Raw genomic sequence first — 20,350 nt, 5'->3', positions numbered from 1 at the left:
AGGATAAAATTAATTAAGATATTTGTAAATAATAAAAAATGAAATTATTATGTATTTTGATTCGCAGATAACTGCTTCCAAGTGGACCATAATAATAAAGTAATACTGAATTAGTGAGTATTTTCGCCTCAGTGAGCATTATTCAAGCTGCACTTGAGATCAAAGCGCTTTGTAAATAAACGGGGCCTGGGAATCGAGACTTAGTAGTCTTGAACGGTATTCCATATTTTGTCTTTTACGCATAATTCCAAACAGATACCATTACATGGAGCGTAAAAGGCAAACTTGTAATGAAAATTATATGAGTTGATCACTGAAATTCAGTAATGACACCAGGTGTCCTGTCCTCCGATAGCACCCGCCACTCACACCAATTGCCACAATCACACGCACAAAGTCATTGATAATGACAACTATGGCACTTAGATTTTGCTTTTAGCTCAGGTCGCAAGGGTGCATCTAATGAACGAAACGAAGGAATGCACCATGTTTGTTTACGAATGTATGCAGGTTGGGTGATGGCCTGTAGTGAAAACACAATGAGGGTATTATCATATTACAATGACCTGCACTTTGCCTCAGGACTTGCTGGACGTTTTCTGATAATTATATCAATTTCATAAATACTAATATTATTTAAAACCATTTGCTCTATACGTATATAAAATACATGAACTCATATAATCTACATCTGAGACTACACTACCTCACACAAAGTGAAATAAATTCATAAATTGTTGGAACTTGCATTGCAATTATGAACATGGATTTTAAAACGCAAATTTAATGTTTCTTTATATGAATGTAATTAACAAAACAATGTTTATTGATATAGAAATGACAAGAAAGCCAAAATGATGAAAGGTATTAATAACTGATTCAAGTTTTCGCCAGCATTAAGTGTATGGTTCATATGGTTTGTCACGCCAGAGCGTCACAGTACCAATACCAACCAAAACAAGTGATGACAACAGGTGTCCATGAAAAGGGTAAGCATGTCCTGCCCTACCGGTAGAACCCGCCATTCACACAGTTCTAACTTTTAGCCTAGAGAGTCAAAGGAGAATACGATCAGGTTTCAAGTATGTACTGTTGGAACTGATGTGTTCTAAATTCTAAATTACGTCTGGAGTTCATAGAATAGGATTGGTAGTTCGACAAACGATGTTTAACTGTAGAAGCGTATATAATTTGCAAATATCTAGTGTATGGATCAGGACTTTTTTGTATTGTCGTGACATAAAGGATAGTGTTAAGCCACAAGAGCACCCTTGATTAGTGGATAATCATGCCTGAAGTGTATTGTAGATAATGCGCTCACTACTCAGGAAGATTACTCATCAAGCAACACAATTAGCCAAAAGCGTTTTATCAAATAGATTAACACTGTACAGTACAGGCCGTAGATAAGCCACTTAGTAGACAACAATCAACTTCATATTTTGGATGGTTGGCGCTGAAAGCATTCCCCTGATGATATCTTCATCAATCAAATGCATTCAGTAATTATTCCAGAGACGTGCAATGATGGCTGAACATGAAACGAGATGTTCCCGTATATTGATATAGACTTTCATCAGCAGACTGATATGACTTTCCCCAAATCCCGGTCTATGCAGCTTTGTGATTATTATCCCCCCGCCAAGAATTGGGGCGGGGGATATAGGAACGAAGTTTGTCCGTCCGTCCGCTACTCAATGTTGACACATTTTTTCAAACTATTCAAGTTAGAGGAATGACATTTTACACACTGATACTTATCAATACTGAGTTTATTTTTTCAGAGAAAGGACCTTTTGTGTGTATTATTTTCACTTTTATTCATTTTTCATCTGATGACATAAAGCGGCCCAGGTGCCTATCTATTAATGCAGCTTTATAGGACTCTTTTTAAAGTTTAAATTCACTACTATATATACAAACAAAATTTTAATGTGCCCCATGGCGGGGGATAGTGAAAAAGCTATATTCTTGTTATTGATGGTAAAGGCATTTCACAATGTCTACATGTAATGTAAACAGAATACATGTATATCCGTTTCAGAATTATGTAAATTATATCAATAATACTTTATTTATTTGCTAAGCTTGTGATATATGAGAAAACGTGATTCCTTCAAGAACAATACATTGATAAGAATATCAAATGTACATCGAAATTACCTGAATAACAATATCGATGACACACACTTATTTTGAACAAGAACGAGATTCCTGAATTATTTCCAAAGGACATATTCTATTGGTATCTCTCACTAATGGGGTCATTACATTATACATTTATTTAATGATAAACATACCTGCGTGCGACCTTTTAAAAATATTTTGATTATTCATTTCTTTTGTATATATATGCAATATATACTAGTATATAGGGGGCAAATTATGTTTTGCAAAATGCAATCTTGTCTGATTTGTACCCAAAAAAATGAATAATTTAATATAGTTTAAAAAGGTTGCACACATGTATGTTTATCATGAAATAAATGTATACTAGAGTAATTACCCCATTAGTGAGAGATACCAACAGAATATTCCATTTATCTGAATGTTCAATATGCGGAACAGTGCGGTTGTGTGGCTGTTTTATTTGCGGCCGTTGAAGATTCATCTTCTCTGTTTTCACGGTATACGTTTCATTACAACCACTACAAATTATTAAATAAATGAAATTTCTAGTATCACAATCCATATTTTGCTTTGCCTAAAAAATTTCGTCCTTCAATTATATAACTGCAAGTAAGGCAGCGTTTATATCTGCACTTAAACACCCGTGGAGTAACAGAAGCTCAATAAAATTTAGACTTATTTTTGTTGCCCTTAGCTGTTGATAATTTTGTATTTGCTAAATACTTCCCCAATGTTTAAACTTTGACTTAAAATTGGGAGGTACCGTGTAACCATGGAAACAATTTGAGAGAGGGATGCAACATTTTATCAAACAACAAATGCACTGCATTTGTCCCTAGTCTGATGTATATTATGACTAAAAATAATATCATTAACATATGACATCAAAGTCCCACGCTAGATTATGAATAGCACTGAATCTAGACACTTATGGTAAACCTTTTTCATCATCTTCGCCGGTCAATATGTTTACATCTGATATTTACTTTACTGTATAAACACTGCCTCCTACCTGAATATATACTTGTCAACCATACTCTGTACATCACTTGCTTGATAACGGTGTTAGTATATACACCGAAACGTCGCTCCTGATTCTAATAAAGAAGTTGCTCATCCATAAATCTTATCCTTACTTAGTACTCCAACTTCTAAATGCCTCTCAAAGAAGCTCTCTCTCTCTCTCTTAAGTTCATTCTTATGTTCAGTACAGCGACTAGTACAAATCCCCCAGACTTCAAGCTGAGTCTTTCATATACATACTAAAGTTAACAAAAAAAATTAGAGAGCATGAATATTTTGGGTATATTTTTTGTGGGGAAGAGTATTAGTAGAGTAGAGTTTCTTTAAATATGTACGGTATATACAAATGTTTCAGGATTCCTAACTTCTTTTGTTCCCTTGATAGCTATGAGCTGACTTTCACCTTACGTTACTACACTTCGTTTTGGGTCTGTCACACTGTTATGGCCTCATGGCAGCGGTGGGTAGCCCTGTGGTGGAAGCGTTCGCTCGTCACGCCGGAGACCCGGGTTCGATTCCCCACATTGGTACAATGTGTGAAGCCCATATCTGGTGTCGCCTCAATGATATTGCTGTAATATTGCTAAAAGTGGCGTAAAACTATACTCACTCATTGTGGCCTCATGAGGTTCGTACATGATGTACTAGCTGAAAGTGCCATTTCTATATCAAGTCATCTGTTTGTTCGATGTCTTATGCCCGAGGGTTTTAACTTTACTGTTATCTCTTTCTCTCAATACCCTCCTATAAATATAACAAATTATATTTTTATAATACTTATTTATGAGAAACCACTAATCTATTAAACACATATTTTCCTATGGTCCAGTCCGAAAGAATTATTAGATCGTGACTGAGACTGAGGTGATCCTACTTCTCCAACATCACCTCTTCTCCTGAGAACAGAACGAACCTGCTTTTTGGAGATTATTAAAAAACCTTAAATAATCGAAACTTTATGTCAAGTTTTTCTCAAACATATGGAAATAGAATGGGTAAAAACAAAACGTACAGACACACCTTTCACATTTGATGTTGCTACGAATGTTTGCCATGTGAAATGATTACCTTCACAATCTTGATACATTGATGCAGTACATATGTTTAATTAACATGTCACATTGAAACATATTCTTGTAATCGTTTCAAATTCATCACAGTCCTAGCGGATGATCACATCAACACAAACGTCAATTATTTCCACAAAATATATTGAAGTGCTTTTTCAAATTCCTCTTGATTAAATTCCGACGTTGACATTTGCCTCTATGTATCACGAGATTACGGTTGGCGTCATGAGCACTTATGTATTGTAGCCAACGGGCTTTCATCTGTAGAAATTATGGCATTAACAAGACGGCTTCAGTCGACGACAGAGAGTGATCAATATGGACTGACTGAACCTAATCAATAAACATTACGTTCGTTCTGAGGAACATGTTGACTTGCATATCCTATATGTTGCATGACCTTTGCCGATGACATTGCGCTCGTGTCATTCTGACCCAATGAAGGAAAGGGTTATTCATCCTATGCATTTTTGTGTCTTAAATTGAAAGAAATTTTATGAATGTTATGACTATGAAACAAACTGAATTATACGTAAGTATAAAAAAACAAATTAACAAAAAACGCAACAAAAAATAACACAACATCCAGTCCACAAAAGAGGTTTTGTAGACGTTCATATTAATAAATGCATACAAACATGGTTCTTTCAACATAAACAAATATTCAAGCAGGTAAGCCATGAGGAAATTGTGTACGGTTTATCAATTTCAGTAAGGCCAAACCATAGTAACCATTATACTGGTTGAAAACTCTTACGTAGTGAAACCATCATTTCATCAGTATTGGTACTAGTGCACTAGTTTATGTTTGAGCGGAAGTAATGTCTTATTTGGATTTACAAACTGTCACAAGGGAATGTTTATGAGAGTCCCCAATTGAACTCCGAAGGATCAATGATTGTCTTTTTATAGAATTTATATGAATTCGATTTGTCGAGAGTCTATAATTGAACTCCGAAGTTCAATTAATACACGAAGGGTTGTCTTTTTATCGGAGTTACATGTGATCAATTTATTAAACCATAAATGTGCTGATGCAGTGGACTGATTAATCAGGATCAGAATCACGCATCGCTTCAGCCGTATCAAAATCAAGATGGATAAATAACTCTTGTGGGAGAAATTCATTTGACATTTATGCTGAATCTTAGGAATAAGTTCATAAAAACCTAATGGTTGCATCATATTTGATTATAAATTATATTTCTTCAAGATCACTTTGAATATGGTCACAATATTTGTCCTTAGCTATGCAACAGACACCCTAATTTTACTCACTCTTTGAATGCTGCATTTTTAATAATTTTGTTTTGGAATATTTTATATACCAATTCCTCCCCTGATTTTGATTACGGGAAATTCTTACATAAACTTGAACCAATTTGTACATTTCCAATGTAACACAGCTACTTTACCCCAGGTTTACGAAGCCCAGGTCTGGTCTCGCCGCCGTGATATTGTTGGAATATTGCTATAATGGGCGAGTGGAATTTTCAACAAAATATTTATATCTCGACCTGTAGCACTGAAACCACCAGGAAACACCGTTACAGTAAATCAGTACTTAACCATCAAGAAGGTTTGCTGCATCCGATGAGAGAACAAACAACTATTCCATCTGATGTGAATTAACGATTTTAAGAACATTTGCTATATTTTTATCAAGTTATTATCCCCCGCCACGAAGTGGAAGGGGGATATAGGAATGGGTGCCGTCCGTCCGTCCTCCGTCCGGCCGTCCTTCCGTCCTTCCGTCCGCCCGTCACATTTCGTTTTCGGAGCAGATCTTGAAAACCGTACCATATTTCTTCACCAAACTTGGCACATAGATAGATCTAGTGGTGAACTGGTGCCTTTTGATAGTTTGGGATTTTAAAAAAAGGTATTTTTGAGTTTCCATGGCAACGACTTTGATTTAGACTGAAAATGGCGGTAGTCCTCGTTTCCGGAGCAGATCTTGAAAACCGTACCATATTTCTTCACCAAACTTGGCACATAGATAGATCTAGTGGTGAACTGGTGCCTTTTGATAGTTTGGGATTTTTAAAAGTTATTTTTCGAGTTTCCATGGCACCGACTTTGATTTAGACTGAAAATGGAGGTAGTCCTCGTTTCCGGAGCAGATCTTGAAAAACGTACCATATTTCTTCACCAAACTTGGCACATAGATAGATCGATCTAGTGGTGAACTGGTGCCTTTGGATAGTTTGGGATTTAAAAAAAGTTATTTTTCGAGTTTCCATGGCAACAACTTTGATTAAGACTGAAAATGGAGGTAGTCCTCGTTTCCGGAGCAGATCTTGAAAACCGTACCATATTTCTTCGTCATACTTGGCACATTGATAGGTCTAGTGGTGAACTGGTGCCTTTTAATAGTTTGGGATTTAAAAAAAAAATATTTTTCGAGTTTCCATGGCAACGACTTTGATTTAGACTGAAAATGGCGGTAGTCCTCGTTTCCGGAGCAGATCTTGAAAACCGTACCATATTTCTTTGTCATACTTGGCACATAGATAGGTCTAGTGGTGAACTGGTGCCTTTTGATAGTTTGGCATGTTTAAAAACAATATTTTTTGAGTTTCTATGGCAACGGCTTTGATTTAGACTGAAAATGGCGGTAGTCCTCGTTTCCGGAGCAGATCTTGAAAACCGTACCATTTTTCTTCACCATATTTTGCACATTGATAGGTCTAGTGGTGAACTGGTGCCTTGGATAGTTTTGGATTTTTTTTAAAAGTTATTTTTCGAGTTTCCATGGCAACGACTTTGATTTAGACTGAAAATGGCGGTAGTCCTCGTTTCCGGAGCAGATCTTGAAAACCGTACCATAATTCTTCACCAAACTTGGCACATAGATAGATCTAGTGGTAAACTTGTGCCTTTTGATAGTTTGGGATTTAAAAAAATAATTTTTTCGAGTTTCCATGGCAACGACTTTGATTTAGACTGAAAATGGAGGTAGTCCTCGTTTCCGGAGCAGATCTTGAAAAACGTACTATATTTCTTTACAAAAAGGTCCAGTGAACATAGTTCACAGGAGCTAATGCATTGCACACACCCGACATGTCATATTGGCGGGGGATGTGAGTATTTCATGCTTGTTCTTTATCAAGCTGGATGACAGGCTCAACTGTATGCATCATGGTCCTAAACTAGCGCTCAATTCTGAAGTGGCTTATGAATACGAGAATGAGTGATTTAGTGTATTAGAATTCAAAGTCACATCCGTAGTATTATAGCCCTAAGTGACTATCACAAGATGTACATATTAACATATCAAGGAAAGTTTTTCTGTATATTCGCAGAAAGAATTTGAGACAAGAAGAGTTTCTCAAACCCTCCAATGATTTGCTTGAACGTTATCTCAGAAACGAACCAAGTTCAATTGTTTCAAAACATTTGATTTTTCAACTTTATACCACCATCCCAAATGGCAAACTTAATGGAAAACTTCATTCTTTGATCTATGGGGCATTTGTTACGAAACACGGTGACCGTAGATATAGTTATAGCTCTATGTTATAGGTTTAGGACAATTTGCCCAAAATGAAAGCAAATGTTATCAAACAATATGTGAAATACTGGACTTCCTCATTGCTAAAATCTACATTAACCCTGGGAACAAGGCATGGAGGCAAAACGCAGGCACCAATTGTGCTCCTATACTTGATTATCTGTTTCGTTATGCACGAGTTAGAATTTCTGCTCGGAGTGGCAAAATATAAACAAGGCAACTTGGTGAAGAAGTTTCACTTAAGTTTCAGGTATATCGATGAACTGATATCGTTCAAAACGGTCAAATAGCCATTTCCTTCACCGTTCCCGTCACTCTGTAGAATGCGCATATATGTTCAGAGGAATGACGTCATTTTTGAAACACAATGGATGACGTATTACTACCCTTTATTCATGATTTACAGTATTGTTATATGTTGATGCAAATGTGACTTTATAAGAATCTTATGTCACACTTATTACACTCCAGTTGTAGCATTCGGTATCCATAGGGGTATTGATAAAGGTGAAATTAGTTTGCACTTTCAGGTTATCTTCATGCTGATGGGTCAGTTCTCGCTAATTATTTCGTTGTTTTCGTTGTTATGGTGAATACGATACCATACCAACATGTATCCAACGCCTTACCACAATAAAGATGACGTCACAGACATTTTAATGTGACGTAGTTTGATATATTGTCCGACATCTCTACCTATTATCAAGAAGCACATAGTATACGTTCGCGTGTGTCATGGAGAATGGATAAGTTACGGATTATGTTTCCCGAGTTAATTAATGTTGTGAGTCCCGAGCCTTGGCGAATTCCTCGCAGCTCCGAAGCTCAGTGAATTTAATTTAAATGTATGTAGGCTATCATAAATCATGTCAGCATGAGCAGAACGCACAGTTACTGTAATACTCACCGTTTAGTTATTTTGGCATTAAGCATACAACAGTTAACCCAGCATAATTTCGCAAGGTTGCAATGTGTTGTTCACCAGAAGTTTTCCATAAGCAGAAACGTGTTCGTATTCGTGAGTATTAACCGACAGCATTACATTACAGTTGTTACGTCGCTATATAAGTGCAATAATCTTGGACGCGACGTTAAACTCCATTTCACCTCACCTCACCGCATAGTTGTTAAAATAATGTCCTGATTTTATACGTAACCTTTGGGCGTTGAATAGGGACACAACACGCTGAGTTATCTGAAATATTGCCGCAGCGGCGATAACCAAACTAACATACTAACTCCAAAACACATAAGTGTTATATTTTCTATTCTTTATGTTACCTCTCTTAACGGTAAAGTTGCATGCTTGTAACGCGAGTTTTGTTTACTTTTATGCTTATCTTGAAGTAACTGGGACGTTTACTTGCCTTACAACGATCGCCTTAAAGCAAAACATTGACGTCCCAGGATCGGACCCAAGACGGTGACGGGAAATATAATTGTGACGTAGTCCGGAGATTTATCTTTTGGTCTTTTGGGCTACATTAAAAGAACCAAATGTTTCACAATCATCTTTCAAGTTTTGTTATTGTGAATGAAAGTGACGAGTGAGTCAAAATATCTCTCAACTGAAATCGAGCCAGTGTTAATGACAAAGTTACTCACACTTTGAAATTCCACCTATTTTGAACTACACTATAGCTATCATCGATTCAAGACACAAATTTATTGCAGTTAATGTTATTTATTTTGACTGATGATTTGTGCATCTTGCGTCGAAGAAACTGCGTCCCTGTCATAATCCCAGTAACCATAATGTATTCTTTTACGTTGGACGTCTCTTTCAATTATTCTTCATGAAAATATTCGATGTGGGCACTATATTACAAGCCTTAGAGATTTGTATTTGATGTGTAACTGAAATTAGTTGCCCTGGCTAAGAATAAATCTATTACTCACTCCATTCTCACTATGGCTTCGTGAAATGTATAGCACGGATGAGTGGTGGCTTTAAAGTTCTGAACCTAACCACGAAGGATGAATACATGTAGTACAGTTTGCATGCCTACAGTCTTTGCATTTGCACTAAATACACAACCAGACAACATATTTCTGCAGTCATTAAAGTGACTAGGTGTTCTCTGTTGATGAAAATGGACACTATTGGCTATAGCACTGTGTCATGAAGCATCTCCAACTGAAAGGGGTTTTACCAAACAGCCATTCCTGTAAACTTGGTGTCGACGTCAGACTTTCTCCTTTGCCAAATATAAGAGGTAGGTAGTGGAGGGGAAGAGACAGCATCGGAGATGATCCAAGAAGATCCACAGCTAAGATACATTTTAATATAATGGATGATTGACGACTCACCACACGTCACATAAACACAAAACAGTACGCATCTCTCATGCGAGGGATGACAACGTGTTGATGAATGAATTGAGGTGATAAAGGTTTCAGCAGGCTCCTGACTCCTGATCAGAAACGCACCAGGTCCATAATCTCTGATGAAATAATGCCGATGCGACATTAAATTTTAACTAGCACACTCGTGAGAATTTACATCGTTTAGAATCAGACCCAGTTGATTTTGTTGTGCGCTTTGTACGCTACTAACACTACTAACCAGAGACAAAACGACAGTCAAAGCAGTGAAAACATCTAACGCCTCCTCCGCGTCCATGGGAATCCTAGTGGTTTACATACAAAGTCAAGTGTTCACCCGAACAAACGCAGTAACATATGGGACTACCTCCAAAAGGTCAGACTATTAATGGCCAATATAATGCTGATCTGCTTAGGCCACCGCGTGAGAATATCAAGGCTAAACGTCGTGGAGAGCTCACTAAAAGTATGCTCCGTTATCGCCATGACTGCAATGCAATACTGTAGTTTTTCAACTCATTGAACATCCTCCGTATTCAACAAATTTGAAGAAAAAAGTTTCTGGCAAGCATTATGTAAACGGTTTTTTAAACCACGAGGAGGAAGCCTTCTACAGCAGTGGGATCCAGGTAATTCAGCATCGTTGACCGAAGTGTATGGACCTCGGAAGGCATCACCCGTGAATGAATGTTACACGTTGAAGCGGACAACAGACACTGTTTCAGACACAAGTGTAATCGATGTTTGAGGTCAGATACGTGTAAGGCTACAATCAATCTACAATCACAGCATTCAAAATATTACCTGAACAAGGTCGCCATACCATATAAGATTCCGATTATGCGAGGATACTGCGAAACTTCGCAGGCATCCGGAAGTTTTAACAACAATTGGGACTATGCAGGTGGCACATTTTATGTGCAACTTCTGGGGAAATGTGTTCGCAATAAATATGACCCGAAACAAGATATCACAGTTTATTTCTCACAAAACCTTCACTGTTCCATGCTATAAAGTTGATGGAATTTCTGTCATCAATATCATAATTACCTGGAGACTTTCAGACAGATAAACATAATACTGGTATACTCTTAAAACCTCAAATATTCTTCCTTCTGTAATGACAGTGAGCGATCATACAATATCTCAAATTCGATATGCACTGTAAATATGATTAATATGCATCATACAACATATAGACACATAAGAATCGGTGATGGTATTTCAACATGGAATGTATATTTCAGCAATAAACATAATACCATCACGTAAACGTGGGCCTTTCTTGTCTCTGCGAATTAGAGCATGACAACATACAATAGTTTAGTTTGTTTGTTTGTTGTTTACTGTGGTGATTGTCTAAAACATTGTATGTGTCTGATACTAATATATGATTAATCTCTTTCAATATGCAAACATTTGTAACATTAAAAAAATGAACATCGAGTATCATTCCGTAAATAATCAGCTTTGAAAAAGAAGACTTCAATATAATGTAATGATGGTGCCATGATAATTATGCTTCAATCACACTGTCCTTGATGGATAAATGACACCGACCTATTCAGCTCATGCGTCCACCTTGTTTGTGATACTTAGATCTGTAAGCTCAACTTTCTCTGGAACAAATCTACCATTCGCTTGCGACACACGAGGCGACAACTCCTTCACTACCGTGTGACCAGGTGCATGCTCTGTTATTGACTGGAACGTGAACACTATCGCTCCAATGTCATCTTTGATATTCTTTTCATTGGGTTCGTTTGATCTTTTAGACGTCATGTTATTATCATCAGAATTATTGCTTTTGAAATCCTCTTGATCTTTGTCAACAAGAACCATCTTCGAACAAGGAAAGAGTTTATAAAAGGCATTCCTGAATTGAGCATTTGTGGCTATGTAAATCACAGGGTTCCATAATCCAGAGCATTTAGCAACAAGAGCCGGAAGTGTCGCCATTAAAGGGGTAATTTCTCCAGAATTACCAAACGCCGACATGAAAGACACGATGGCATATGGTAGCCACGAGAACACGAAGATGCCTAAAAACAAGAAAAACACATTTTACATAATTGATGAATTTACAACAACAGCACCGTAGCTAAAACGGTGTCATCATATAATGTTCACCGCTATTTTGTCTTCTACGGCCAATGGAATCTGTTTGGGCAGTGGCCCTGACTGATAATAATTATTCTCAGGCATTAACGTTTTATATTACTTTGTTCTCATGTCAATAGTTTACAGCATCTCTAAGGGCAGCCACTTTCCGAATAAGGTGCGCACAATATTGCAATATAATTCGTAAAAATTGAAATAACACTGTATTTCAAAAGTGTGCACAACCAGCCTTATCTGATGGTCAGGGTCGTTTATTTGATTGATTGCATGCCATTGAACGTGGCGCATACGATAGCAATCACTGGATTGTCTGGTCCAGACTCCATCACAGGCAGCCGTTATGTAGCCGGAATATTGCTGACTTGCCTAAACAACAACAAAATCATTTATTTACATAAATATGAAATATGTACTCTGATACTTACAAACCATAAGGAAACATGTTTTAAACAATTTTCTTTCCAGTCTGAGATTCTTTCTTGCCACCCGACTCTTCATGTCCCATACATTACTTCTTGCAATATTGCGGACCTGGAAACAACACAGGTAAATACAATATTAGATTAAGTAATAGAACGATTGACAAATCAGAAGAAGCGGATCTTTTTTTCAAATAGTAAAATAGTCTCAATGTATGACGGTTTTGCTTTCGTAATATACGTTTCTTGCATACCATACTTTATGAGACACACATTTGACAGCACTATTCACACTGATAACGTAATGCAACCATGTTAGGTTTACTACGCGATATGTTGAGTGTGAGTGCGAAGACATGATTGTGTGGTCAAATGAGACACTTTTAACTGCACTTGCATAAAGGCAAAGCTTTTATGATTCACAACAACAAAAATAATTCACCATACGCAAGGCATCGTAAGTATAAGAATTATGTTTGCTTCACAACTATCCTAGTAATAAGATTTGATCACTGATTGGTTGTGGTAGGATATCGAATGTTCGCGTACGGGTAATGCTAATATCAGTGTATCTAATTTATATATTCCATCTATATGTCGGCGGTCTGTAAATAGTCAATCAAGAGATGGGTATCATACGCAATTTGGATAGATAACTTGCAATCAACCACCTGACCACTCGATCCATTCAGTCGCCTCTTATGACAATTGGTTGCTTGGGACCTATATTCTAATCTGGGCTAATGTAGGCATATAGCCTCGAGCTACATGTATGTTGGTGTCCCGTCAAAATGATGTAATCAAATTGTACGCTCTATTCCTAACAGAAGCATCTCGCAAAAGGTATGAAGCAGGATACAAACACGTTTTTGTAAATAAAAGACTTCAAGGCCCTACGTTTTATAATTCATATTTAGTTTATCTGTGACAGGCGTGAGTTGCAATTGGGTTATTTATAACCAGATCATGTGTTTAGTGTCATTATTATTATTATCATCATTATTATTATTATTTACAGATTGAAATACAAGCAAAGAGGGTTTTGGTGATCCTGGCACAGTCAGGCTGGTTAGGCTCATCATCAGCTCAGGGCCCTTGCCCCCTCTACACGCAGGCCAGACAGCGAATGGGATTTCTCCCAGGGAGCGCTGCCAAGCCAAACCCACCGAGAACTTTTCGGAGAATGCGAAGACTCCCCAACACTGCAGCCTTCTGCATTACCCAGATTGTCAGAAGTGCTGTATTCCTGGTAGCAAACCCGGGTATTCTCCCAATGTCAGTCAACAGATTAGGAGGTACCAAACCTAAGGTACCGAGAACAACGGGGAGGCCGACAACATGGTACTCGGGATGCAAGCGTGTCATTTCGAAAACGAGGTCCGCATATTTGCCATGTTTTTCCTGAATCTTGTCAAAAGGGACAGAAAATTCAATAATGTATATGATTTCATTGGATTTATCAAAAAGGACAAGATCGGGTTTGTTGGCCTGGATACGTCTCAGGCTGTATACGGGCCCATTCCAAAGAATTTTGTATTTATCATTTTCCATAACGCCGTCTACATATTCTGGATCGTACCATGGATGGACCCCTGTATCAAAACCACAAGCATGGCGGAGACGGTAATAAAATGATCGAGCCACACCATCACGTCCCTTAAGATACTGTGTTTGAGCATCCAATGCCTGCCTTATATGAACATTTGGAAGATTTACAAGACCTTTGACTGCATCTACAGTTTATGCTCTGGATAATATTGTCAGGTGCTATTGACAATCCATTTAATCTTCAATCCTGCATCCGTCATTGTCCAACCTTTACCTTGACCTGAAGATGGTGCAGAAATACTTTTTTGTAGACAGCTACAGAAGATCCTTGCTTGGTAATTGGCTCTTGTGTAAGTTTGTCACTCACACTGCCAAATCGAAAGCAGTTTCAACGAACATTGCTCACATGTATGTATGTATGTATGTATGTATGTATGTATGTATGTGATAGCATGTGGCATGTAAGTCTGCATGTGTGGTCTGGTTGTGTGCTTATGTGTGTATGGGGTTCTGTGCGATGTGGTGTGGTGTGGTGTGGTGTGGTGTGGAGGGATGGCGGTTTCACATATTTAAATACATGACAATATAAACAACCAACTTTAAAGAAAAATAGCCCTATTTAATTAGGGATGAATGTGAGCTTGAAAAGCTGTTTTGGGTCATTTTGGCCACCCTGTTTCGTTTTAGAGATGGAGCCAGTACAGTCTGTATTTCAGTTCATGGCCTTTATGTTGTAAGTCTGGCGTATCATCGTCACCTTCCACATCATCGCACCCCTAATAATTACTAAAAATTAGATTAGATTTGATTGACTACTGTTGCATGCGTTTAACACAGCACTCGGCAATATTCAAGCTATATGACGGCGGTCTGTACATTATGGAGTTTAGACCAGACAATCCAGTGACTGACATCATGAGCTTATCCGTGACCGTCTAATAAATCAATCCCTACAAAGCAATGACAGTGATGTTGTTTAAAGTGTATATAAAATACATAAAATATAATAATTCTTAGGCAGTCTACATATTGAATAATATTCAAGTACCTGCTTTACCATGTTTACAAAAGTAATAAATTGTAAACTAAAGCGATAAGAGGTTGTTAATTGTTACAAATGCAAATCCAAAGTATCTTACTCCAACTTGCAAAATTGACAATGTTTTTATGTCATGTAAACACAATCTGAAACACAATGTCGAAATGAGTGAGTGAGTGGGTGAGTGAGTTGGGTTTTATGCCGCTTTTAACAATATTCCAGTTATTTCACGGCGTGTCAGCCAAATTTTGTGAGGAAAGCCCGAAGTGATGCAGGTCTAAGACGTTTACCACTTCGGTGAAACCCACGAGCACGGGTATGGTGCTGACAAACCTAGAAACATAATGGGGCGAACCGGGATTCGAACCCACAATCATAGATTTCTGGCGTGCCCAAGGGACGCAACTCCGCACAGCGAATCGCGGCGCCTTAGACGACTGGGCCACCCGTGCCCCCATGTCGAAATGAGAAGAGTTCATTCACTGTTGTAGCTTTACAGAACCAGTCAAATGCCCTATTGTCATTCCCAAAGCAAGATGTATGGGTATTAATTTGCGCCCTTGAGCGACAAGACTTATAAGTTCTTGTGCATTGGAAAGGAGCTTTCGTAGGTTCCATTTATGCCATCTCTCTCATGGCAAAAATCATCTGTCAAAGCACAATACCATGCCATTTAACAGGACAGGTGAAACAACTTTCAGACAGTCATTAGTTGACAAAATACCTGCATTTGGTGGCCATGTAACCATGTGATGCACTGTTCGAACAATGATAGAAACTCTTGTGATGTTTTCTGTGACTGATGGATCATTAATTAGCTGGTCACGTTTTAGATGCAGATTCGCTGTCAGATGCTGAAGGTATTTTCACCATTATTAATCAGGATATCTATTAATCAGGAGATACTGGCACTTAAAATACATCGAGTTGCTGATTTCACCTCACCCGTGTGGGAGAAGGTTATATCATGTTCAGTTTCGGAGGCATGGTTACCTCCACATACATGGATTTTTATATTTACATCTTGACAAATCCTCCAACATCAAGGTTGGTTGGTTGGTGGGTTTGTTGTTTTACGCCGCACTCAGCAATATTCCAGCTATATGACGGCGGTCTGTAAATAATCGAGTCTGGACCAGACAATCCAGTGATTAATATCATGAGCATCGATCCACGCAATTGGGATCGATGACGTGCATCAACCAAGTCAGCGAGCCTGACCCCCCGATCCCGTTAGTCGCCTTTTACGACAAGCATAGTCACCTTTTACGGTAAGCATGGGTTGCTGAAGACCTATTCTACCCCGGAATCTTCACGGGTCCAAACATCAAGGTCATCTTTGGGGTTGTAATTGGTTTGTTATTTAACATCGTGGACCCTCAGTACAAGAGAGTTATAATGGGCCATTATACCATTAGACCGTTAACCAGTTCAGCCTTCACCTTTATCGACAACATTTTCGCTGGTGTGTGGGCAGTATATATTTTCGCCTGAACAAAGATTTATCTATTGTCATGTCATCCGGTATAACCATGACTGCTTATATTGTAATAGTAAACCTGCCGTTCGAAGCGATACTGTGGGATCAGCTGATCTTTCACCTCGCTTCATTTTATCGCTGATTAATATTCATGCATTTCAATACAGAGGCTAGGAGGTGCGGAACGCATAATGCGAAGGTCAGTTGATACAAGTTTGACAACAACGCAATTATTTAGAAGTTATATAATTGAGAGAAGTGAGAGAAAAAAAGGACAAGAAATTGTGTAAGTAACAGCCACTGACAGATTATCTCATCAACTACATACATAATACATTTTGACATTTGTAAGGGGTAATTGGTGCATGGTGTATGAGAAAAGTTGTATGGGTGAAAAGTAGCTGTTTATTACCAGTTACTGCCATGATTACATACATAGAGAATACTACACTCATTCTCGTTAGATACCATTTTTACGAAACGAGTTGACTTTCTATGGCATCTGTCAGATACTATAGAAACTTCACCTGTAATGACCTATTACACAAAATGATGGACACATTCTATAAGACATAGAATAAAATGGGTAATTCTTTCATTTCAAACATGACTGGCATGCATATTGCAACTGAGTAAATGATTGATTGTCTGAATTAAAAAACCCAATTGAAATCAGATGTTAGAGGATCAATTATTATGTCAAGGCACGGATTTGTAATAATGTTTAAGATGTGGTAAAGTTCTGCGTGTGCCGCAAATGTAAGCGTATGTTCGATTTTATTGCATGGAAGTCCATGGTAGTATGAATTCTATTTGTTAGATTATTTTGAATGTTGTAATAGTGTAGGAATTGTCGTGGGAAATAACACAAAGGCTGATAAATAAAGGGAGTTTGTATTATTTCATCGATGCGACGCTACCCCAGACTAAAATAATGTCTCGCTGTTTTCTGACCTTGACAATATACTTTTTTTTCATGGGGTTATCCACTTATTTTCCATCGTGTCAATTCCTGTTTCAGATGAAGAGAGAAATGTTAATATGCTAAACTAACTATCACTACAAAGAGTCGCACATGTTCTCGTTAAGATATCCAGCAGTAAACGACCGTTTCTAAATGAAAGTGCAACATGGTGACGTTTTAGCTCGGCACCGTCTCTACATGTCACAAGTTGTTGAATCGGAAACCAGACCGGAAGGTTTGACCGTCGCTTATATCATTTAAAAAGAAGAGTTATGTCCCTTTGTGTTGGAGAATGTACGATGACATTGTTCTGTCTATTGTACACGTTAACCTTGTTTTATCCTGGTGATGACCACATACACATATCATCCCAGTAATGTTTGTATTGATTTTCCTCTATTATGCGCTCACTTACAGCAACTTATGGAGTAAATTGTGCGTAGGTTAGCAAATTTCCCTGTTTTTACCATCACTTCCGGAATGTCAATATTTCGTTGTGACCTCAAGGACAAGCTTTAGAATTCAGAGGTAGGCACGGTGGGAGTTCTTCAATTGCAGTACATGCTTGCACGCTAGTATGTACTGCAAATACAATTTAATCATATTGATAGTGTTGCTTTTCATGCACGTGATTGTGATTTGTGTTCCTGGGGGACGGTGTAGGGAGGAAAGAACATGGTTATATCGTAAGCTGTGATTTATTCTGAAAGGTAACCCTTAACTACTAACTTCTCAAATAATTTCAACAATCATTTTCTCTGAACGTAGGAACTTACCATGACTGCTACATACCATTACATAGCAGATTTCGAAAAGCTACTTCATGCTAACCCGGACGGTGTCAATATCACAATATCAAAGAATGGGTTGTCTGATCCAGACACGATTACTAACAGGTCGTCGTAATATAGCTGGAATATTGCAGAGTGCGGCGTTAAACAAATAACAAACAAACACCCACTCACGCGCGCGCACCCACACACATTTCCTGCTTCACCAGGTTTGAACTCCGCTTTGAAAAGTAATACTCCCTGCATGTCAGCTCCGTGTGGGTGGAGCAGATCTAGGACGTTTACCATTTGGTGTATCCCCCGAGAACGGGTATGGTGCTGGCAACCCTTGAAACAAAATCAGGGCGAACCGGTTTCTGCGACGTCCTTAGGACCAAACTGCACAACGAATTTCGGGACCTCAAACCATATCTAATTTCGCCAAAAATAGCGTGTGCATCGAGTGTTTGTTAGCAGTAGCAGTGAAGGACTGTGTATATCAAAAGCATTTCTTGTGCTTGTATAAGTCCGGACTAGCCCATTTTATAGTGCTTGCCCACCGAGATACCATTCAGCAGTTTGACATGAAAACCCCACTCAGACACAGTATACTGACTCCGAGCCGACCAGTCCTTGTTATAGCCCCTTAATGCCGAGCGCCAGGCAGGGTAACAACAAATACCGTTTTAAACGTCTTTTGGTATTACGCGGACCCCGGACCTTCCGCTCTACCCCTAGATCACGGAGGCGTTATACATATTCATACGATATCCCTTTTTACAACAAGTAATTTAAAAAAAGTGGCGAATGCCTCGTAGTCTCATCATGAACGGAGTAAGCATGAGGCTGTCATATGTATGTGTCTTATAGGATATCATCCCCATTTTGGTCTCTGCCTAAATCGCAACACGTACGCTAGAACTAGTGTACATGCCATGGTATATCTCCACTAGATGTCTGTACCATTGATACTACAAACATCAAATTCACAGCGTCGGATAGGAGAAGGAACAAGAATTGTTCGCATGTTTATGTATGCATTTTCAACTCACCGTGAGGTACACGTTTATGTAGGAGAAGGCCATGATACAAAGTGGGAAGATGAAGCACAAAACAAAGATGATGATGATATAGCTGGTGCTGACGGGGTCTTTACTCTGCCATGCAATACTACAAGAAATCCCGACCCCTTCCAAGCTATAATGACTCCACCCTACCAGAGGAAGAGCTGCCCAGAAGAAGCCCAACCCCCAGCACACGGAGATAGCTGTAGCTGCGACACGATGGGTAATCTTATAGGACATGAGAGGCTTCGAAATCACAATGTATCTGTCAACTGATATGGCGGCCAGAAGGTACATGGAGGTAAGGCCTAGGAAGTACACCATGAATCCTTCAAGAACACAGAACACATCACCAAACACCCACCCATGGCTAAAACTGGCTGCACACGCCACAGCTGAACACGAACACATCAATATGTCGCAAACACATAATGCTATGATGAACAAATTTGTCGGTGAGCGCAGAGTCTTGTTTTTCATGAACACCAACAAACCACATCCGTTCGCCAAAACCGAAATGATTATTGCTATTACAAAAAGTGCCCCGATAAGGTGGTATCCAAATGCTGGCAACACATTCACCGTGACTGAAGAGTCAGTGGCCATTGTGCGCAATGAAACAGAGTTCGTGTTAACGGCATTGAATTTCGTCGTCATTTTTCAAGCTGATATCCTTCCAATGAGAGGTGGCTGAGTGTATTTCTCCATGTTATCGCCTTTAATGGATTCGTAAAAAGCTGTTGAGATAACTATATCGTCCATTATTAAGGTCGTATTTCCATGTACATTTTGCCATAATCTCTTCCAGGGATCCTGCAAAACAAATAAATAAAAATCATTGTTGAGTAAGAATACAACAAAACCAATCACTTCTAACTTAACT

General features: G+C 38.5%; 1 protein-coding gene across 1 annotated transcript in view; it reads right to left on the bottom strand.

The window, feature by feature from the left end:
* Positions 1-10,961: 10,961 nt before the first annotated feature.
* Positions 10,962-20,350, bottom strand: part of LOC124152279 (parapinopsin-like) — a 56,464-nt gene continuing 47,075 nt past the window's right edge. The window contains exons 2-4 of the mRNA XM_046525156.2: positions 19,456-20,280; positions 12,609-12,714; positions 10,962-12,104 (exon numbers count right to left, since the gene is read on the bottom strand). Coding sequence (XP_046381112.2) covers positions 11,632-12,104; positions 12,609-12,714; positions 19,456-20,124 — 1,248 coding nt within the window. The 5' untranslated portion in view covers positions 20,125-20,280 and the 3' untranslated portion in view covers positions 10,962-11,631. The remainder of the gene's footprint in view (positions 12,105-12,608; positions 12,715-19,455; positions 20,281-20,350) is intronic.

The sequence above is a fragment of the Haliotis rufescens genome, unplaced genomic scaffold, assembly GCF_023055435.1.
Source record: "Haliotis rufescens isolate VD_foot unplaced genomic scaffold, xgHalRufe1.0.p SCAF_11, whole genome shotgun sequence".
Classification (NCBI taxonomy): Eukaryota; Metazoa; Mollusca; class Gastropoda; order Lepetellida; family Haliotidae; genus Haliotis; species Haliotis rufescens.
Note: the sequence above shows the minus strand (reverse complement) of the source record. Positions and strands in the feature narration are given on the sequence as shown.